Genomic DNA, 23,159 nt, shown 5'->3' with positions numbered 1-23,159 from the left:
TGCACCATCCTGTCAATCATCTCTCTGGGACAACAGAAGGCACCCAATACTGAGCTGTGTTATGTAACAGCACCATGATATCTGGAATATTACCAGATTATGGAATAATAATTGCAGAAATGCACGAGTTTCTACCACAGTCTGGCTTTAGTGCATCAAAAAACTGAGATTCTATGAAGGGGAGGTTTGCTATATAGCACATCTTGAAACTGTAGACCGTGAATAAACCATATTCTTGAATTTATCTGGTTCACAATGCAACCGAGGCTAAACTTGTTTGAATAAAAGCAGGGCTGTACTGAAATTTTGATGAGGGTAGAGAGGAGGGCTGAACATTATGTTTAGAGATGCGCCGACCTTCTCATGTGCAAATACACTGATACCACTTTAGGGCAACGTAATGTTAACCTCATTAGTTGTACACCGAGTGAGCAGTTTGGTTATGTATGTTAGGCTAAGCAAAGATGACAAATGTGATGCAGCCAGCCGTCTATGCTCTGTGCAGGAGTGAAAAATGGCTCCTTAAACCAACATCAGCTTTGCAGCAAACACTGGGGAAGTGAGAGAAAATGTACAGCGATGATCCATTCTGCGTTTATATATTTAAAAAAAAGAAAAAAAGAAAAAAGACAACAGCACTTACGAAGGAAATTGCTCTCGAGGACCAGCAGTTCTTAGAGCACTGGAACCCAAGTATGAATTTCCTTGCTGTCAGCCACATCAGACCCCATACCAACACAGCAGCATCATATTATTATTTATTTATTTTTTTTAAAAAGGCATATGAGCAGCTTGTTGAAGAGCATTTCAGTCCTCAGTGGATGTTTAGACCAGCAGTGCTTGCCCAGTGTCTCACGTGGGACCACATGCAGAGCTGTTTGGAGGTTTGCATGCTGCCATGCCTCATCAGGTCTGTTTGATGGCTTCAGATGTGGTGCATTTCAAAAAAAAACCCAAACTCTTCATGCTGTGCTGCAGGACGGTGCTAAAGACATGACTGAGAGAACTGGTGATGCTGGGTTCAGTCGTCTGCTGCAGATTGCTGATGCCCTCCAGCTGCTTGAGTATTTTCTGAAAAGATGCAGATGTGAAGGCAGCTGGGTGTATATTAGATACACAATGTAAATATAAAATTTTGTTTCAGTCAGAAAGCAGCAGATGAAAGTGTTTGACACAAGGCACTCAGTACTTTATTTATGAGCAACTAAACAAACCTACAATTTCCATGGAATAACATTTGTATATCTGCAGCTAAAAATGTCCAAATTTCTGGAAGATGATAACGTTGTGATTAGGTTCATTTCAAAAAGAAGATAAGTTACCCTGGCCCAAAGCACCACACTGAATTTATATGGGAACAGGTGTGTGGGAATGACACGATCTCATTAAGTGGACTGAACATTTTTATCTTTTTAATAATATTTTTGTCTTGGTGGTTTATTCCACAATCAATCAACTTGGTAATTGATCATGGCTTATAAGTTTAAATATAAGTGAATGAAAGTGTAAGGAAAAGACTAAAACGAACAAAGACAATTATGTGAAATGTTTCAAAAGCAAACAAAAAAGAAGCTCTGCAACTTTGTGGATTGTGAATCTTGTGGATTTGGATTCTTGGATGTACAAAATGAGCAATTGAAGATAGAAGTGTGACACTTGTTGTTTTTTTATGGATGAAGTGAAGTAAATCAAGAATAATGAAAACGTTTTTAAACTGAAGCTGTAAGCTGCAAACATCGTCTCATTCTTTGATTAAAATCATTAAATTAGATCTGGAGTTAAACATTTTATATTTGCGGTACACTTCAGTAATCCATCACCCCAAGCTGTTTCCTCATTTTCTGTATACATTTTTTTTTTTTTTTTTTTTTAAAGGGAAAAACCCACTTGCTTTAGCTGTGATTATATTTATCATTCTATTTATGGACCTCATTTGAGAAGATCACTAAAGCAGTGTGTGCATTGTCCCACCCCTGTGTGTACATCCTGTTCTGGCCTTATATGGGAACTGGCTGTGGAAGCATGTTTGCATCCTGTTTGACCTCTGCTGTGAGGAGATGCAGACGAACCCTGCAGATGCTGTCTGCTCAAATGTTTACAGGGAGTGAGGTGACCCCTGCCTACCTGTCATCTCTGCGGTCACTGTGCCAGCACCCTTTTAAACACCACCTTTTTTTTTTTAAAATTTTTTATTTTTTTTGTAAACGCTCTCCGTGGCAGAGCTGATTTCATATTTAGGACATAGACAATGTCACCAAATAACTATTTAATTATTCACTGTTTCAACTGAACATGGACGGACTGGGAGAGCAGGAAATTCACACCTTTCCATGTTTTTCAGAAGCTTAATGGGTAACCTTCAACAGCTAGAATGATGTTTGTAGCCATAAGGCATAAGTTTGTTTTCAATCACCTCTGAGGGCACAGCTGACAAATCCTGTAATTGATTGCACGTTTACTCGAGGCAGCCAGCTTTCCGGTACACTTCATATGCCATATAAAGCTGTCAGAAATGAAATGAGCTAAAGCTTCCTGACATAGTCAATGCCACTGCTAGATTTCAATGCCGCCTTCAGTTTTTCATTATACATCATGTTATAGTCTATATTACACTCTAGATTAATCAGCTTTTTATTATCATGTATACTAATCTAATCAGGTGCATTTATCCACATTAAAAATCTACGAATCGAGGTTTGATTAATTTGCAAGTAATTTCTTTGAGCCATGCCTTTTTTTTTTTTTTTTTTTTTCCTTTTCATTTTGCAACTAAAGGGAGCTATTGTACGACACACCGATGCATAATGAACCAACATTACCAGTCATGTGATGTAATTAAATGAAAGGAAGGAAGCACGCAGTTGATTAAGAGGTCTTGGACTGCATCCTGCACAGCATTTGATTTTCCCTGTGCACACTTTCAAATGCTAACTCAGTCACATGTGCACACAATAAAATATCATTACAAAAAGACGTCTGTGAGACTGGGACAGATGCATTGACAAGTCTCAGGTGAGCAGTGTTCCACTTCACGACTCCACATGTGACAGGAGCCCGAATTTTGTCCTTATTTTCTGCTCTGCACAGCGTTGTTCTGCAGGCTTGGATTGTAGTGTGTTTTTTTTTTTTTTTTTTTTTAACAATAACTGTTTATTTGAATTACTGAAGAATAGAGTAATGATTACTGCACTGCAGTAACCCAGTCAGATGTTTTCCCAATTCTAGGTTGTAGGGATGGTCTGTAAGTTGAAGCACCACTTTTATGCAGATTGAAATTTTTTGCTCTGAATTTCAGTTAAAGGATCCAAATGATGGCCTCCATGTTCTCATACACTCCCCTAGTTTCACTAGCAACCCATAGTGTTCACTTCCACAGTGAAATATATAAACTGTTACAAAATAATCGCTTCAAAAATTTTGTACATTTACTTGTTTTGTTTAATTTCGGCCTATATCACACTACTTTCCACTTCCTTTTTTTTTTTTTCCTTAAATTCTTGGACTCTACTGGAGTAGCTTAGCTTGATTCACAGTTAAACATTACCCTTCTTTCCTCATGAGCCTTTAGCCCAACCCTCTTCTGACTGGCTGTCCCTCACAAACAAAACGTTTGAACAGCGGGTGGGTGGGGCTTAAGTGCTCACAGCACTGGCACAGAACCATGAATGGGGCAAAACCCTGTTTTCAACAGCATGGATGTCCCTTAAATAACACTTAGTCTGTTAATTTTTCTTCTCAAGATCAATTTCGGTGGCTTTTTCATACTGTGTGTCAGTCTCACCTGTGCTGTGCTAATTACTGAATTAAGTATTTAGCTTGCTAATGTATTAAACTTAATAGGATAAAAATATGTAAATATTACCCTTGATCTACATCAATGTGTTAGCATCTACTCCAAGCACTGCTCCAACTCAGTCTAGCCTCCCACCTGCAGTATATAGTTCAGGGAATGCTCTAGTTTTGTAAGTATTACACTTGGAATAGAGCAGGCTTGTTGCTAGATGTGAACCTGCAGCTCAGGTCCAGCAGGGATGGGTCGGACAGAGGCCGTTTCCCCCCCACAGATGCTGTTCTTGTCAGGGAGACGGCTAGCTTCTGTTTGCAGCCAGGTGCACCGTGGAGTGGCCGTGCTCCCCTATCTGAGCCTTATGCTCGTATCGTGATCACACTGCGGTCCAGCTGGAGCTCTGGATGATGAATGACGAGTCCTCAGCATGGGAGTGTTTTCTGCCTGCTTGCTGTAATTCTGTATGACTTCAGCCTCTTATTATAGCCCGAGCTTTTCACATCATAAGAGGATGTGATGATTGAGCCCACCCCCCCTTGAGTAGGTATGAAATAATTGGTTCCTTAGTGATGTGATATTGAAGGTATTTTGAACTATTCCTGTTCCTTTAAAGCTGTTCTGGGATGCTAGTGATCAGAAACTATTTAATTTGAACAGTCTCAAAGCTGCCCAGTTTTAAACATGGAAGACACATTTCTGTGTTAGGTAGCCAAGGAGAAAGGGAAAGAAGAAGAAAAAAAAAAATAACATGGTCGTAGTGTTGTGTAGTGTGAGCCGTCTGAAGGTAGGACAGTGACGTGTACCTTGCAGTCAAGCTGCTGATATGTGGCGACCGTGACATTTCTTCTCTCCTCAGCAATACACGAGTTCCCCGACGACTTTTTCACCAACAATGAACGGAAGAGTGGAGCCATTATGCTGCACATTGTGGCGGTAAGACTACTTTTTAAAAGAATCTGCACCTGCATAACAGATCGCCTCAGTCTCCAGTCGGTGACTCATTTGGTTGTAGGAAGATTTGGAGGCTTTTCACATAGCCGACTACTGTTTTCAGCTTTCAAAGCCTGAAAGTTAAGAGGGAGATTATGGTGGCATGTTTGATTTGCCAGATTTTAAACTGATCAGAGGTGCTTTTCTTTAGCTCAAGAGCATGTTATTTAAAATAAGTATGCACCCATTTCTCTGCAAATATATCTGTAAATTCAAACTCAGAAATAGTTTAATATATACTCAGAACAAAGGGGATAAGGGAATAACATGATAAACTTTATTTTTTTAGCTTAAAACTAAATAGGTGTCACATTTTTGCCCTACTATAATGCCAAATCAGTGTTATGTTCTTTTAAATACTCTTTTTTTCCAGTGTCTGTTTACTATTTGTACAGTTGCTGCAAGCAGAAAAATAACAAATACTTCAACTGCAAACGATGGTTGCAAAAACTGATGATAATCCAAAATGTGACATACAAGGGCACTTAAAAAAAAAAGTTATATTTGACTTAATATAAAGTTAAACACTGAAAGATCTGAATGCAAAAATTGCAAAGGACCCTTGAATTGTGTCCAACTGTAATAAGATTGTTTACCAAATTATAAACTCTAACAGGAAACGATATAAAACGCAATTTGCATTAATAGGTCAGACTTTTAATATAGTCAAACTGTCTTTTGAATGTGTCGAATGCACACACTAAGATTCTGAAGCAGTCATTTCATTTTATGGTTCTGTATGTCATAAAAGTGTCCCTGCTCAGGAGTGTGCATGGAAAGCTTCATAAATATGCCAGTGCTGTATTTTTGGTCCAAGCTTAAACACTGGCATCATTCATAAGAATGCAGGTGCATTTTAATGTATTTTATTTATTATTCTATATTAAAAAGTTTTGCCTGCAGTGAGTCATGTTGTGCTCCTCTGACTTTGCATAAAGACAGTTTAAGAGTTGCTCGTTATTATGCACTTGTGAATGCACACACCCAGGACTGGAGTTTGTGAAGTGAAATTTAAAATTTGGGTCACAGGAATTCTGAAGTGGGTTTTTTGTTTATTTTATTTTTTTTAATTTAATAAGGGGACTAGGCTCTGATTAGGGTGTCTTTTGAACTTTTTATGTACTTGGATTTAAAGATATAATGATGGAGGGCTGCTTTGAGCATCAGTGTATAAACTGGACTTCCTGCTTAAGCTTTCCTTAGTACAAAGAAATGGGATATTTTACATATGGAGAGCAGCTCGTACTGTGTTATTGCTTCTGTCATTATCACTGCTGGATTTCTCAAAATGTCTGAGCATATTTGATTAAAAGTGATATTTCAAAACTGAGATTTGAGTTGCAGTCAAGACAATACACTCATAACCTCTTTAATTGTCCTGAGCTTCAATTTACACATTTAAATGTGACTAATATTGTCTATTCTTACTTTACTGCTGATAAGTAAATGTGTGAAGGGTCTGCTCACACTGCAGTCCTGCACTGCCCCCTGTGGATAGCATAGAGCAGAGCACGCCTGTCAGAGCTGCCAGGCCCTGATGATGTCACACATGATCTATAATTTATACATCGTCCATCCGCCTGTTAGGAATGGTGGTGGGGAGTATTCCGATCCTGTACTATTTTTATTTTATTTTGTAAGGTAAAACAGCTTGTGTGGGGGGTTTTTTTTTTTTTTTTTTTTTTTTTTTTTGACCACTGATTTGATATTAAAATTTAAAGCAGTTTCCCCTTCAGCTGTCGTTTAGCAGCCAGTGCTTTATTAACCCAGCTAATTTCTGCACATTTAAGGATGTATCCATTAAGCCCATGTACACTTTATTTACTATATCCTTGCCCATTGTCACAGAAGCATTCTACAAATGTAACTTCTTTTTTTTCCCCATCTCCAGGCTCTTTACATGTTTCTGGCACTTGCTATAACATGTGATGAATACTTTGTGACATCACTGGAGAAGATCTGTGAGGTATGTGGTGGTTGTCATCCTGTCTTCCCAAGTTACACTTTTACGGTGTTGTGTAAAACCATCATCTTTGCTTAATTCCTGCAGAAACTAGATCTAAGTGAAGATGTCGCAGGAGCCACCTTCATGGCAGCTGGCAGTTCTGCACCAGAGCTTTTTGCATCTGTCATCGGTACACATGCATACATACAAGCAGTATGTGCACCCACTCAGACGTTCCCAGATGGTCGGTGTCACCACTAATTCTGACTGGCTGCCTCCTTGTGTGCAGGTGTCTTCATCACCCACGGTGATGTGGGGGTGGGGACCATCGTTGGCTCAGCAGTCTTCAACATCCTATGCATCATTGGTGTCTGCGGGATCTTTGCTGGACAGGTGTGTGTGCGCGAGAGAGAGGAGTGACTTACTGCTGTGGCTGTATCGTTCTGTTTATTTATAGACTGCAGAGCATCACGTGTAGCATTTGAGGGGAAACGAAGCCATCTGCTTCAGTTTTCTTAGAACTGGTTTTAGTGAAAGTGGAGAACTAAACTGCAGGTGTAATCAGAAAGTGTTCTGCAAATATGTTAACTGTAACTCAAAAGATACTTTCTGTGAATTCTTAGGTGGTGATGCTGACCCGGTGGGCTGTTTTCAGGGATTCCTTCTATTACATCCTGTCTGTTGTGGCTCTGATTGCAGTAAGTTATTACATATTTTTATTAATGAATAGTTGCCATGACTGTGCTGTAATCTAAAAAATGTTTTCCTTTTATTTTTCAGTTCATCTATGATGAGAAGATAGTTTGGTAAGCTGTGCATTTAACCATATTTATAGTGAGATTGTTTAAAGTTTTCCAACTTTTCAGTTCTTTTCAGTTAGGACAGCTGTGCTTGATTCAGTTTGCAACAATCCTTTGCTGTTATACACTGGTTCTTGGTGTAGACAAAGGATGTCAAACATGAGGCCCAGGGGCCAGAATCGTCTCACTCCAATCTGGCCTACTGGTAAATGTGAAGGAGAGCCTACAGTTTGGACTTTTAATTGTATTTTCATAGATTTTCAGGTCGTCTTACTCATGAAAACCTCGCCCACAGTCTTTCATATTACACCTTTTTTTTTTTTTTTTTTTTGTGAATTAAGAAAAATTTTCTGCTTCATACTGTCTTATTGCTGTTATTGCATTCATTTTTCCCCCTATAATTTTACACACTTATTTCCAGAAAGTTGTGGTGACTTAAACATTTTTTTTTTCTCATTAAAATAGAGCAGCATGTCTTTATCATGTTGAAATTGCACTTCTATTCCTTATTTTGAGATATCGCAGGGATTGAATGTGCATCTAAACTTGATGGGATTTTTACCGGTCTAGAGATCAAAGTGCGCTGTATGTGTGATGCTGTAAAATGAGTTTGACGTCCCTGGTGTAGCTCCTCAGTACACCCATTATTTGCTTTTCTTTAAGACATCTTTCTTTTGATTAGCTTCCCCTCATAGGGCAGGTTTGAAAAGCAAGTGGGAGGGGCCACTGTATTACAGTCATGTAATACCTCGAAGCTTTAAGCTAAAATGTATAGCCTACTGAATTTCTATTTAACTTCTTATATACAAGTCGAGCCATTTTAATTTTATTCCTCATCCTGTATCTCCGTCAGGTGGGAGAGTTTGGTGCTGGTGCTCATGTATGCAGGATACATCCTCGTCATGAAGTGAGTCTTGCAAATTCTTCTTACAGCTGCTTTTGTTGAATCAGGCTGGTATCATGATAACACATTCTGCTTCACGCTCTTATGCACTAACACCTGCATAACCAACCGTGCGCGCACAAATGAGCAGCGGCTTTCCAGCTACTCGCATTGTCTGACTAGTGTTACAAGCTCATTCAACACGGGAGCTTTGTGGAGAAAAACTTGCTCAAATTACGATTAACAGTGTTAATGTGTGTCTAAATTTTAGCTTTATTTATAGGTTGCTGTCTTGAGAAAAGGAAAAAAATGATAGGCATTTCAGATTTTGGAGTCCATTGCACTCAATTTTTGTCTTTCCAGACCAAAGTGAATAATGCCAACCAGGTTGTCCTGTGCTGCTGTCTCTGTCCAGCTGGTAATCTGTGTTACACTCAGCAGCAGTCTGCTCTCTCGCTGCCATAAGAGTTTAATCTTTCCCCCCCTCTGCAGTGGCTAAGAGCACAGGCTTAACCAGATCACTCCTTTTCTTTCTCATTTGGAGGAAAGAAGTGCTTACTCTAGGATATGCTGTCATGTTATTCCAGTTGAAATGGAATAAAGTGGGTTTTATATAGCACAATCTGTGCACTGAGGTGACCTTGTAGTGCACGGCTGTGATTTTTCACAAGCAAGTGGCACGCATGCTGCTAAATGACAGCATGGAGAAGTTAGGTGCATAAAATGTAAGAATAATAAATCACTATAAATACTTTAACACTTATAAGGATTTGTTAAATTAGATGTAATTAGTCATGTGTTACTTGTCCTTGAAAGTTAAGATTGTGTTTAAAGGTTATTCAGTAGTTATGCACTATGGTATATTACACATATGAATTATGTGCATCGGCTTGTAATTATATGCACAAAGCTTCTTTTTACCTGTTGAATGTTTGAGCAAATGTCTTGCCCCGAACATGTCGTGTTTAACTAGAAGGGCTTTTTATTGACGTCCTCAGGTAGTCTTTTATTCCCATTCTGTCCTCAGACTCAGAGTTCATTTGAGAGGGGAAAAAAAGCAACACAGAAAACACAATTTTAAAAATTTAAAAACAAAAATGATAGCCTTGGATCTTCTTTTGCAAACTGCAGCCTATAATCACAAACAATTTTAATTTTTAATGTTTCCAAAGGTGCCGAGGGGCTAGAGTAGCTCTTGTAATGCTGCCAGTGTAACCTCTACACACATTATGTTCAAAGGCAGCGGTGTTTTTTTTTTTTTTTTTTTTTTTTGTCATCCATTTTTATGTAATGGCACTCAAATGGTCCTGCTGAGAGTCTGAGGCTGAAAAGCTTGTTATCGTCTTCTGGGGATATTTTCTTTCTCTCTTACGCCAATGCAGAACAGCTCATTATGTATAATGTAATGCGCTGATATTTATTAGAAAGTGAGCCACCTGAGTTGTAAATTGTATAGGAGAAATAAGAGGATTATTCCGGCTAATTAATACGTGCTATATTTCAAACAAATTGGTGCCTTTCATCTAAAGCTGATAAACCCATTTGCAGATAAATCTTGTGGCTTTTTTTCTCTCCTGCACTATCTCTGATTCATGTATTATGTTTAATGTTTTTACTAGATTCAACTCCAGCATGCAGAAGTTTTTCATGGGAAAGTCAAACAAAAAAAATGTGGCAAATGGCAACGCGGCAGCCAGCAGTGAGATGGAGGACGGTAATACTAGTTATGGCTATGTTTGGGATGACGACCCGTCATCGCCTTTACTTCCAGGTAAGGTTAATCAGACAGGCTGCGTACCCATGACTAGTCTCTGCTAAATGAGAGACTGTATGTTGAAAAGGCAACAACGTGGCTAATCCTATGGAAGAATGTGGGTATTTCCTCCTGTTTTAAAAGGGCTGTGGCTTTGATCTTTGCTTCCTTTTGGCTAACTAACCTGAAATGCTTCTGCTTTGTTCTTTTAAAAATATGCCTAGAAGAGTAGTTAAACATGTTGTGAAATAAACTCATTTACAGCTTGGTGGTTAGATGAGAAGATCAATACCACTCATAAGAATATGAAGCTATAGCCTACAAACTAAAACTGCTAGCCAGTGGTCACATAGCCATCTGCCCTCTTTGTTCTTGGAAAACAGTAGGCTATCCCAGCTGTACCTACATTCACTCACCTTCCACTTCATTATTAACGCCTGTTCACTGCTTGTTAATGCTAATATTTAATCAGTCACATGGCAGCAACTTGATGCGTTTATGCGTGTAAACATGGTCAAGACGACCAAACCGAGCATCAGAATGGTGAAGAAAGGATTTTCCCCACACTGGTTTTACAGAGACTTGAAAAAGGGAATATCCAGTGAGCTACAGTTCTGTGATTAAAATGCTTTTTGGGTGTCAGAAGTCGGAGGAGAATCGCCAGACTGCTTTGAGCTGATAGAAAGGGAACTGCAACTCAAATAACCGCTCATTAAAACCAGGGTTTGCAGAAGAATGTTAAATGTCACAACCTGCTTCAGTAGTGTAGCTGACAATGTCCATCCCCTTATGACCAGTGTACCCATCTCCTGGTGACTGCTTATATCAGGATACTGCAACATGTCACAAAACTCACGCCATCTCGAACTGCTCTTGAACATGTGTTCACTGTACTTAAATGGCTTCCACGGTCACCAGATCTGTCCCTTTGGGATGCGGCGGAACAAGGATTCATATCAAGGATGCGCAGTCAAAAAACTGAAGCAACTCTGACTAGCAAGATGTACCTGGTACACCAGTGGGTGGTGAGTGTATTTGGCATAAAGACATGAGTGGAATCAAAAATGCATTTCACAAAATGTCAACTATTTCGTTTAATAATTCTTCAGAAGCACATCAAGCAAACTTCACAAGAGACGATTTGTCACGTCTTACAATTTAACCCCCCCCTCAAAACTCATTTTCTCAGTTTGGGTGATAACCAAGTGTAGCTTTTTAACAGGCACAAAATGAAGTTTTAAAAGGGCAACAACATAATAAAGTTAAAAAAAAAAAAATCTTTTCAAATTAGTTTAATGTCACGCGACATGATGTTTTAGGTCTCAAGGTTATTCTGGGAGAAAAATTAGTCTGTTAAATAATACCGTTGGTGTCATGTTACAGTACTTTATAGCCACAGTCCTCCACTTCTTCCTTCTTTTTGAACTCTCAAAGGTTTTTAATTAGACATGTAACCCTTCTGAGAGACCTAACCTTTCCTACTTTGGCTGCATTAGTGCTAACATGCCTGTCTGTTTAGCCTTACTAAACTTTTTCTTGCTTATTGTCAACAGTGTTGTGCTGCTGTGTGCCAGTTCTTTCTGCTTGCATACTACTTTTCTTCTGCTGATCTCTGGGGTGTAGACCCACTCGCTCCTGAAGTGGTAATGAATTTCACAAGAGGAAATGTTTATGCCAGCTCTGTTTACACATTTAATTTATGTGCATTCTTGCATGTATAATAAGTCAAATTAAGGCTGAGTAAAACTAATAAGTGGACTGTAGAACTTTTAATTCCCCACACACTGAATCTTAGTACTAATTGCGTGCAAAGACCAAATGTGGATTTGCTGGGTGCCAATAAAGCAGGCCGAGTTGAAGTCTGAAGCGGACTGACTGTTTAACGTGTCAGCCAAATTACAGCTCGAGTTGAGTCAAAGGTGCCTGCGGTTACATGTTCAAAGATGCACCCTTTAAAATCAGTCTTGGTTGCCAGTTTTAAATATTTAAAACTGGCATACAATTTTATTTTCTTATATCATAATGTGCAAAAACTAATTTAGGAAAGGAATTCTGATAGGATTCATCATTCCCAAGTGGTGATGCAGGAATCTGAATCAAAACAAGTTTAAAAAAAAAAATAAAATTCAACTCTCAAAAACACTAAAATTCAGGTTTTTCTTTTGCTAAGTAGTTTGCCTTGGAGTACACATTTTGTTTCCATGGCAAACAGGGGTTGCCAGGAGGGCACCAACTGGTCTCCAGGCGTGTCTGATGTCAAGTTGGTGATTTACTGACGCCTCAGTTTCTATATAGCTTTATTGTAGTTTCACATTGGAGAATGTTATATACAATTTTATATAAAACTTTCATCTCTGTAAATCCACTTAAATATGATTGGATAATCTAAAAAGTTGAGTTGAATTGTCTGTAAGAAAATGCCAAATTTGATATTTCTGTCTACCCATTTGAAGCGAATTGAACTGTATGTGCTACAACTGGCATCCCGGTGCTCCAAACCAACAATGTTACCTTACAATTGGATTCAGAGAAGCACTTACCCTGTCACTGAGAGAGCAGGTGACATAAAGGCACCAACAGGAAAAATAGAAAAAGAGCTTGAAAGAAATGATGGATTTTTCGAAAAGGAAGACACCCGGATTTGTAGATGCAAGGTATTCCTCATCTTGGGATGGTTTTACTTGATATATTTGACATCAGACTGCCTTCACACTGATTGGGGAGTGGTCGAATATAATATGGTCTAGTGCAGCACTGTTTGACACTAATTAAATGGCAGCTTAGCTCTCAGTAATGCTTTATTTTGGCTTGGAAGTCTATAGCGCTCGAGACTGCAAAGTTATACAGCAGATGTTTGTTAATATGCTGTAATGGTTTGGAGAATTATTGGGTTGTGTCTTGTATTTATTGCTGTAATGTGTGCTTCTACCCCTTTAGTCAAGCCTAGCAAAGCTTACAGCCGTGGCTCTGTGGTGATGGTGGATGAGATCATGAATGCAAGCCCTTCAAAGTTCAGGTTCCCAGAGGCTGGCCTCCGTGTCATGGTGACCAGCCATTTTGGACCCAAGACCCGCCTGCGCATGGCCAGTCGCCTCATCATTACAGAGGTACAGCTTGCCGTTGGTGCTCCAGTAACTAGATTTAGCTTCCTTTTACAGGTTAAAGGTGGGAACTATTTTCAGCTTTGTGTTTCTAAGAAGCCCTGAAGGGTTTTATGTCATCATACACTTATATAATTTCATTGTACAACTAGAGGAGCAACATCCATTTTAAAAGCAGAAGTAGTAGCATGTTTGCTCATGTGCTCTTTGACTTAGTTTGTTTCTTTTGAAAGCGCCAGAAGTTGATGCAAGCTGCCAATGGTGTGGAGACGCAAGTGATCGACGGGAAGGTTGAAATCGAGAATGGAAACGTGCCAGAAGACAAACCCAGCGAGGTGGAGGAAAATGACACCATCTCACCTTTTCATATTCCAAGTACGTGCTTGGTGTATTTCCCTGATGAACATGTGTAATTGGGGGGACACGGACATGCCAGTCATATTTCAAAACTTGCTTCCTTCCTGCATCCTCCTGTAGGTATAGATTTTTAAAAACTAGAGGTGCTATTAGTGCTCAGAGGAATGCTTAGTTGGATGGAGCTGCTCAATCTGCTTAAGAATTTATTTCTGCTTCGGCAGTTATTGATGTCCTTGCTTAAATTGGGCAGTAGGTTCTTGTATACCAACTAATGATTATCCTCTTTGACATCTCTAAGCAGGGCTGCCCTTTTATCGGTCAGTGCCTGCTCATGTGAAAAGACTGAATCTGATTATCCTGATTTATCATGAAACGGACAAATCTAAGTGGGTGGAATTGGTGTTGCATCTTGTTAGGTTATAAATGACATGGAAGAGTAAAGTTTTTGGTGCTTTAAGGCACACTGAAACCTTTTTCCTCAAAATAGAGTGCTCTGTCAGTATGAAAGCTTCATTTAAAAAAGCAATGAAGCTTGATGCTTTCAGTGTTTGTGGTAAATGACAGATGAGGCAACATGTTCGTCTTCACTAGTAAAACCAAAGAGGAACTGAATACAAATGGAGCTACAGTTTAGACAGTTATTTTCAGTGTGACCTTAAGCGGAATAATTTGCAGTTGCAGACATGTAACACAGAGCCTGTTCTTCATATAACGCTGTAAGTGATGTGTATTTATAAGTATACCACAAGTAATTTGAAGGTCAAAGCGAAAAAATGACCGAATTCACCGAAAGGTGTAAACAATGAAAAAAGGCCAGAAAAAAACATTAAACGGAACTGATTTGTTTTTGTTGGCATGTGATGCTAAAGCTAATAATTATTTTTAATTTTTTATAAATTAAGCCTGGCCAAAATAAATGGACAATCTTGATCTCTTGCTGTTGTTTCACTGCAGGGGGTATAGGCAGTAAGTTCAAGTGGCTGATCTCGTGGCCTCTCCTCCTGCTGCTGTTCTTTACGGTCCCAAACTGTGCCAAGCCTCGCTGGGAGAAATACTTCATGCTCTCTTTCATCCTGTCTACTGTCTGGATTGCAGTCTTCTCCTACTTTATGGTCTGGATGGTGAGTGTAATATTTGTATGCCAAAAATCATACAGTAGCATTAATCATTTAAATCAGGAATTTGCAAAGCTCAAAGTGAAACATTTTAATTTTGCTTGACTGCTGCTGAAGTAATTATTTGATTAAAAAAAAAACTCCAAACTATTAAATATGAAAGCAGAAAAGTGAAAATTGGTGTAAACTGTGTTTTATGTAATTGAAAGTGGAATTTGTATTGCTGTGGGCAAATAAAATGCACAGTCCTTCAGGTCTTCAAATAACTGACAGCAATTTATCATGAAGGTTTACTATGTAAATGTTTTCTGCCACCTGAATATGGTTTCAGGTGCACATCGTTGTAAGAAAACATTTTCTGGGCTATAAGAGGGTCGACTGCAATGACGATTCAATCATACAAATATGAAAATAAAACACAAACCAGGGGTTTAACCAAAGGTTTTAATAAAGTAAAGCATATAAGGTAACTTATTTGGCTATCTGCTTGTGCAAATTCAGAATCAGAACTACCTTTACTATCATTGTGTGTGCCACGCAGATGTAAAACCATGACACGAAGACAAGACATTAGACTGCAGAAAAACTTAATTTATAAGATTTATGTATCAGTAGTGAAACCTTAATGTTAAGTATTCATGTAATGTTCAGCTGTTTCTAAAGAGGAACACTTACGCCCAAAACATTCTCCAAATCAGTCCAAATGAAATCTGATGAACCACAGCAGCATAAATTGCAAACATGAAGGCACCTACAAAAGCAAATAAGGTTAATTAGAGTTTACTTTTTTTAAAGTCCTGTTTTAAGCTGAGGCATTTAGTAGCCTGCAATTTATAAATTCAAAAGGTTTCCATTTGGTTAAGACTGCTGTCACCTCTTTTTAATACAACACAACTATGCTATGAGAATAAAGGCATTTTAAATTGTATTTGAAAAGAGAGGGCCTTGGAGTTGCATTTTACCCATGTAATTTATATTTAAAAAGACCAAACTGAACAAGTACAAAGACTGAAATGCACGAGTTAACCTAAAAATATCTTGGACTGCCCTTACATGCTAGCTTGGAATGGCTTGTAGCTAGCTTGGTCAGGAGCAAGCTAACACTTGCAATCCAAGGAACCTAGATACAAGATGATGCTCTGATTTCATTTGGGGAGCTGATATTTTTTTATGTATAGATTTTAAAGAGGCTAAAAGTTAATATAACCAGTAGTGTTTGCTTAACTGTTCTTGCCGTGTCTCAAACTACCATATAAGCAACAGCATAGTCAACTGAAATCATTCCTAACAATGTTGAACGGAATGTGAAGATTCATACTATGGCTTAACATATTTTTCATCAAAAGAACATTTAAATAAAGTTTTGTCTTGCTTTGTGTTGCCATTTGTTGAGCACTGCCTCCCACGTATACTTTCAGGTGACCATAATCGGCTACACTTTGGGAATTCCTGATGTTATCATGGGCATTACTTTCTTGGCGGCAGGAACCAGCGTCCCAGACTGCATAGCTAGTCTCATCGTGGCTCGGCAAGGTATTTTCACCTCTTCTGTGGTTTTTAAATGGGCTCAAGTTTATTCATATAAGGGCTCTTTTCCAATCCTAAAAGCAGCTGCTCTGCCTGCATTACACTTAACCATAATTGTAATTGATGTTGCCAGTGCCACCCCTCTCATGTGAATGTACAGTGAAAACCCTGTAACCATGACAGCTTATCTTGAATTAACTTACCCCAAGTTTGGCTATGAGGATAATTGAGGATAATGGAAAGATTGCCTGAGTATTTTTTTAAATTGCTTTGTAGAACAGTCCTCTGGTATACAGAGCAGTATATGTTCAACTTGATTACTACAAGGTGCCCAAATGATTCTAGAGTCGAATATGAGGCAATCTGTGGAACAGTGAAGTATGTAACAAAGTGATCACAAATCTACAAAAATGACTCAGTCTAGACATCAGCCTTATTGAAATGCTGTTCATCTATGAATGCCTGGAAACCTCAATGAACTGAAGCAATGCTGTAAAGACTTGTGAAGTTTTTCCGAATTCTGCTTCTTCATTTGTTTTTGTTAAAAATGACTGTGCATTATGTTGGTTGCTTTTACCTAATTTTAAGACCTAAAGAGGACTTTTTACCATGACAGGATATTGAACATACAAGAAAATTTGAATAAGCGTATGCTAGCAACATGCATCAAAACCACCGTGCTACATGACCTGATCTCACCTCTCAGAGAAAGCATCAGGGTTCTGGATCGTCAATTTGTTCTTTCCATTGTAGAGTTTTTGATGAAAGCTCTAAATTCTTTGCATTTTTTGTTGTTGTGAAATGTTATTGTTAAATTGAAATATTTGCCCTTGCATTCTGTCACAATGATGAATCCATCCCCATCTGGACTTAAGGGCCCAGTCTTGCCTCTGTTTTATTTGTGGTTTGTTCAAACACACAACCCCATGAGCAACTTTTCCAGTGTTGTTGCCCTTCTCAACTTTTTAAAAAACATGTTGCTCAGATAGATAATTGACACTTCTGTAAATATAACATCTTTAACATTCAGTTTTTACATTGATGTTTAATATGTCCCACCTTTCTTGCGAAAAGGATGTCATCTATTTACATGTAGAATTGTATTAAACCCACAGATGGAAGCTGTATGTGTTGCATGCATACAGGCGTGAATTTAGAAATGCGAAGCTGCAAATGCTGCTTTTTTTTTCTTTTTTTTTTTTCTTTAAAGAAACTAGTGCAGTATATGTTCAAAGCTGTCAGTTGTCTTTTGTACATAGACACAAGGTTTTTTTTTTTTTTTTTTTTTTTTTTCCAAGTGGAGAAGTGCTCAAGATCACAGGTACAGGAGGAAATAGTACAGCGCTGTTTATAGATGTTACGGTGCAGGCATGCGTCACTGCTTTCCCAGCTGAATAAGGTTAGGGCCCTCGTGAATACCAGAAGCTACAGAACAGCAGAATCGTTGGAAGTGAAGCGTTTTTATTTGACCCGAAAGTCTAGAAGAGAAAACTTAAGTTTTTAAAAAACTTTGTTTGGTCTGTCTTTTCTTGCAGGTTTGGGAGACATGGCAGTGTCCAATACCATTGGCAGTAATGTCTTTGATATTCTAGTGGGACTTGGGGTTCCCTGGGCGATGCAGACCATGTGTGTTAGCTATGGATCAGTGGTGAGAGGCTAGTTTGCTCTACAACAGTTTGTACTTGATCGTTTCTGTGCTATTAAATATGTGAAACCACCAAAATCCAGGTGAATCGTGCAGATGAGTCTTTGTGTTTCAGGTGATGATTAACAGTCGGGGGCTGCTTTACTCGGTGGTGCTTCTCCTGGGCTCTGTGGCCCTCACGGTGAGAATAAAATGCTTGTATGTTGTTCACATGCTCCTCTCTTCCAGAAAGATGATATAGTTAATTGCTGTGTATGTTTTAAATAAAACTGAAGTAATATTACAGAATTAAGATCACACTTTGGTTAATGTTGTCTCTGTTCTGTAATAATCGGTTCATTCAATATTTAGAATTATATAATGTAGACAATGTGATAACCCTGTGCTGCATTTGGCAATAAACTGAAATGTGATATCCTTTGAAAATTCTGAGCTCCAGTCAGACACATTCATAGATTTCACAGTGTGACATCAAATATACATGAGTCTCCACACAGTCCGTGGTAAACAAATATTACTTCTACAAACTGTAGTTATTACAAAATGTGTGCATGGTCCCCCTTCATATAGATTTTCTGTAGCAGTATCACTTGATTGTGCACAGCAGCGTTCTGGCTGTTGGTATGTGTGTCCTTTTTCCACTTTAGCACATTTTATATTAGTAATCCTCAACATGCACATGTAAACAAATACATAATCATGAGTGGAAATCGTTGCAGTGAGTAAACAAAGGAAAGAGTGGAAACTAGAGCTCTATTTGTTTAATGGTGAACTTTAAACACTGATCAGGTGTAGACGATCTAGATTGTTTCTTTACTGTAGTGCCAGCAAAAAAATACATAAAACTTGCTGTCTGTGAAAGTTGCTTAATTGGTTTTGTCTAAACAGATAATGCCGCTACATAAATGATAAATTTCATTTTTTCTGGTAGAGAAATTGATTTTGAAATCCTTTTTCTCATGCTCAGGATTCAGTAACAAGCCTTTTGATGTTTTTTCTGTGTGTGTGTGCACAGGTGCTGGGGATACACTTGAACAAGTGGCGGCTGGATTTGAAGCTGGGCGTGTACGTCCTCATCCTGTATGCCGTTTTCCTCTGCTTCTCTATCATGATAGAATACAACGTCTTCACTTTTGTCAACCTTCCCATGTGTATGGAGGAGTAGAGCACAGCAGCATGCCTCGAATACCAAAACCTCAAGGCTCCCATAGCAACCCTCAATTTTCTTTTCTACAATAACACGGACCTATCACAGACTGTTCTCCTCCTCCTTTGCACTCTCTTCTTTGTAAACCTTTTGTCCCAAATATGAATCTAATTTACTTACGAGGCAGTAAGCTGTAAGAATGGACGCCATTCTACGTCTCGAATTTGTCTCCTTGTCACACAGTGCCGGTCCTTAATGCCCGTTATTTGGGGCATTGCCTGTTACTGCAGTAAAGTATTTAGTTCCTCTGTGCGCCTGCTATCTTTCTACCCATCTAGCATGCCTTTAGATGTTGGGGACCTCCAGAAATCATAAGTGCCCCTGTTAATTGTTGGTGTGTTTTCAATGTTCACGTTGTAGAGATTCACACACCATTTCCAAAGCCTTTCCACAAACCAAAAGAGTCTGTCAAGGAAAAAAGGAAAAAAAATTAACAAACCACAAACCTTGATCCCAATCTAAACCCTCACAGAGAGAGGGAGAGTTTTCCTTGAAGTCATTCCTAAAGATTTACCAATTACCCAAGAACCCAAAGACTCACTTGCTCTTCAGCTTTCTGGAGGAGGGTCTTGTCCTTGGCAGCTCCCCTCCTCCAGCTTGGACCTGACTCTCCTGGCATGGCCTTTGGCATGAGGGAGCAGTTACTGTTAGTGCTTCACTTCACTCACTCGCCATGTGCAACTCCCCAACCCTCTTCTGCTTGATCAAATCTTTGTTTTCTTAAAAAAAAAATAAAAGACCTTTTTGTCTGGACACTTTGTGTCAAGTTGTATCGCAGTCCAGATCCGATGACTGTGAGAGGTGTTATGCATATGCAGCACTGCACAATGTAAATTTGTAAACACTTTTTTTGTATTTTTTTCAAAACAAGGTTTTGTCTAGTATGAAATACGCAAGAGAGCTTGTTGCAAATATTGGACATTGCCTGTTTTTCACTGAAACAAATTGCACATGGAAATGCTTTTTGTTGCTTTCTGCTGTAAGGAGATTTGACCACTCAGAGGTACTGGCTGGCAGTGGCGACTCCACTCCAGCTTTATTTTCGTTTAGCGACGTGTCATTCAACTTTTCCCTCCGCACAAGTTCAGAAAGAAAAACAGACGACTGGCTCCACATCTGTGTGACGCATCCGATCTTTCTCATCAGGTGGCGTTCTCATTTTGAGACTGCATCCGCATGATGATATTTGTTCCAAAAAAAACAAAAAATGCAAAGAAACCAGATGGTTCTCAACACTGTCTGCTATATCACCTTCTGGCCAGTAGGGACTACTGCAGCTCCTCTACCCAGGGCAGAGGGGGGCAACCACAGGTGTCAGTTATCAGGGAAACACAGAGGTGGAGATGGTGATGGTCTCTTGATTTTGAGTTACATGTAGATACTGCACTTTAACAGCCGTCCTCTCATTCTGAATCAACTAGTGCTTCCTTATGTGCGTGTGTATTTTCAGTGTATAAGTGTCCGTGTGACTGTGTGCGTGTGTGCCAGAGAACATTGAGTGCATGTGTGCGGGCCCACGCTACGTTTCTCACACCGGACTCTAAAACAGACCGGGACCTCGTTAACAACATGAGCACACCTGTCTGCAGTGCATGCTGGGACATCTAAAGCAGCTCCTCCACAGCACAGCGAAAGGCTGGGGGGCCTCTGGGCGTCTCAACGGACGCCGCCCTGCCCACTTTTACAAAAAACGGCAGCTACGAGCCACACTGCAATCCAGACATTTTGACATCATGCAAAAATGCCTGTGAGGAGTCCGCAAGTGAGGCGCAGAGACTTAAAAACTGTTCGTGGAGAGTGTTAAGTGTTGAAAATATCCCTCTGCCCCATTGTTGGCAGCAGGCACTTGTATATGCAATCTCAATGTAAAGAATTTTTGTGACAGAAGGACCCCCTCCCCCCTGCAAGAATGCCATATAAGGATGGAGGGGGGAACCTTGAAGATGTGATGTCAGTTTGTCTACTAGTACTTGATGTGTGAGCTCACAAGTGTGTTTGTGACAGCTGAGGAACTCAAAGGATGGAAGTGTCTGGAGCAGTGGCTTTGTGGGTAGTCTGGTGTCTCTTCTTACACACAATCCTTTGTCGTCTTTCTCCACTCGCATTAACTCTCTGGCAACCCTGGCTCGAGGAGGTCAGGGGCAGCAGCGAACACAGGATGGTGGCATGAATGGCTTTTCTCAGTGGGTTTTTTTTTCTTTTTCTTTTCAAAATTCCAGAGTGAGAGCAGGCTTTAAAGGATTTTTTTTTTTTTTTTTTTTTTTTTTCCTCTCTTAAAAAAGTCAAACCCACCTCAAAAGCTGCTAGTCTGTCAGGGTTCAATGACTGTGGATCAGCTGGAGGTGGTGACCACACAGGGAGTTCGCCAATCACCTACCTTACAACAATCCTCTGACCCTCCCAACATTTTTAGTGGCAACTCTGTACATATATACATAGCCGCTGTTTTCTTTTTTAATTTAGATTTTTTTTATGCTTTCTTTGAAGAAGGCATGTTTGTACTGTACTTGAGTTGATTCAGAATGTGCAGTATTTAACTTTTTTTTTTTTTTCTCTGTGTATAGTTGCTGTGGTCTTTGCCCACTTAAGTGGTAAGGACACACCAGGGTTAAACACTGCTCATCTGTTTGTTGGACACAGCGTCCATTCTCCTTAGTTTCTGATCTTTTTTTCTTTTTTCTTTCTTTTTTTTTTTTTTTTTTTTTTAAATGGAAGAAGGGGGGAGGGGCGAAAGTAGACTTCAGAGGCCATATTTGTTGTAGCTCTGCAAAAATCCAGATTGTATGGAAATCCTGTGTAGGGGAAAAATAAGTGCACAAACTTTCAGGCACACACTTAACAGACTGAGACGACTGGTGTGTATTTGACTGAATGCGACCTGATGCACTGTGAGCTCAATGTGACGTGGGAGTTGTTTGTCAAGAGTAATAATGATTAAAAATATATTTAATGTAAAGTTAGTTACTACAAAACGTTACTGAGGACATCTGTATAACTTATATGAATGTATTGTCTTGCTATACTGGACATATCCAATCAATGCATTTTACTGTAAAGCAATAATGTGAGGAAAAAAAATAAAATGGCAAAATAATTCCTGTACATTTGTCTCATAAGTTACTGTTTGTGAAATGCATTAATTAAATGAAGCCATTTGTACATGTACCTGATGCTTGTTCTGTTTCTCGCAGGATGAACTCAACTTTCAAATTATTAAGGGGCCTTTTGCCTGTTCGTACCCACTGTTCAGTAAATTAAGTGGTGTTTTGGTGAACCTGTTTCTTATATGCCCACTCATAAGAGAGTGCAGCTGGGACATTAGCCACTGGACAGAACATTAGTAGTGTGAACGAGGTAGATTGCAAGCGGCTACAACAGTTTCCTTGTTATATTATTTCAGGATTTTACAAATCACAAGGCTTGGAGTACTCATTCTGTGGAAAATTAATACTTCCATATACTCCCCTGATATTCAGCAAAAATTTTTTATAGTATTGTCCCAATTTTGGTCAGGTGCTAACGTCCTACAGAGCCTGCACACAGTGAAGGGATAAATCACTATCTAGAAAAATGGGCTGAACTGAAGTAGTTTTACTTGTCTGCTTGTATCGGTTATCAAGATGACCTAATACGAGCATGTTAACGATAAGCCGCTGTAAAGTCCTTGTACTGAGGATTTCCACTTTATTTTATACTGTATTCCCCTAATGATTATTTCTGAGAAACTAATTCACCTAGATTTTCAGCTATATAGGCTACTCATGAGCTAATTTGTTAGGTACACTTTCCTAGTACTGACTTACACCCCCTTTGCCTTCAGAACTGCCCCAATTCTTCATGGCATAAATTCAATAATTTCAGAGATTTTGGTCCATGTTGAGATGATAGCATCCCACATTTGTTGCACATATGCCACCTGGACATCAATGATGTGAAACTTCCATTCCACCACATCCCACCACACCAACCAGTTTTGAGATGATTAGAGTTTTGTGGCATGCTGCATTATTCTGCTGGAAGCAGCCATTAAAAGATAAGTACACTGTGGT

At 39.2% G+C, this 23,159-nt stretch overlaps 1 protein-coding gene across 4 annotated transcripts in view; it reads left to right on the top strand.

Moving 5' to 3' along the window:
• Nucleotides 1-22,212, top strand: part of slc24a4b (solute carrier family 24 member 4b) — a 34,777-nt gene extending 12,565 nt beyond the window's left edge. For 2 of the 4 annotated variants that reach the window (XM_039599489.1, XM_039599488.1), the window contains 15 exons: nucleotides 4,644-4,720; nucleotides 6,669-6,743; nucleotides 6,828-6,912; nucleotides 7,012-7,115; nucleotides 7,346-7,420; nucleotides 7,503-7,528; nucleotides 8,376-8,429; nucleotides 10,025-10,176; nucleotides 13,096-13,265; nucleotides 13,493-13,634; nucleotides 14,571-14,737; nucleotides 16,150-16,264; nucleotides 17,794-17,906; nucleotides 18,019-18,084; nucleotides 18,919-22,212. In XM_039599489.1, coding sequence (XP_039455423.1) covers nucleotides 4,644-4,720; nucleotides 6,669-6,743; nucleotides 6,828-6,912; nucleotides 7,012-7,115; nucleotides 7,346-7,420; nucleotides 7,503-7,528; nucleotides 8,376-8,429; nucleotides 10,025-10,176; nucleotides 13,096-13,265; nucleotides 13,493-13,634; nucleotides 14,571-14,737; nucleotides 16,150-16,264; nucleotides 17,794-17,906; nucleotides 18,019-18,084; nucleotides 18,919-19,068 — 1,571 coding nt within the window. In that variant the 3' untranslated portion in view covers nucleotides 19,069-22,212. The remainder of the gene's footprint in view (nucleotides 1-4,643; nucleotides 4,721-6,668; nucleotides 6,744-6,827; nucleotides 6,913-7,011; nucleotides 7,116-7,345; nucleotides 7,421-7,502; nucleotides 7,529-8,375; nucleotides 8,430-10,024; nucleotides 10,177-13,095; nucleotides 13,266-13,492; nucleotides 13,635-14,570; nucleotides 14,738-16,149; nucleotides 16,265-17,793; nucleotides 17,907-18,018; nucleotides 18,085-18,918) is intronic. The other 2 variants (XM_039599490.1, XM_031730196.2) reach the window with 2 other exon arrangements.
• Nucleotides 22,213-23,159: the final 947 nt, after the last annotated feature.

The sequence above is a fragment of the Oreochromis aureus genome, linkage group 15, assembly GCF_013358895.1.
Source record: "Oreochromis aureus strain Israel breed Guangdong linkage group 15, ZZ_aureus, whole genome shotgun sequence".
Taxonomy (NCBI): Eukaryota; Metazoa; Chordata; class Actinopteri; order Cichliformes; family Cichlidae; genus Oreochromis; species Oreochromis aureus.
Note: the sequence above shows the minus strand (reverse complement) of the source record. Positions and strands in the feature narration are given on the sequence as shown.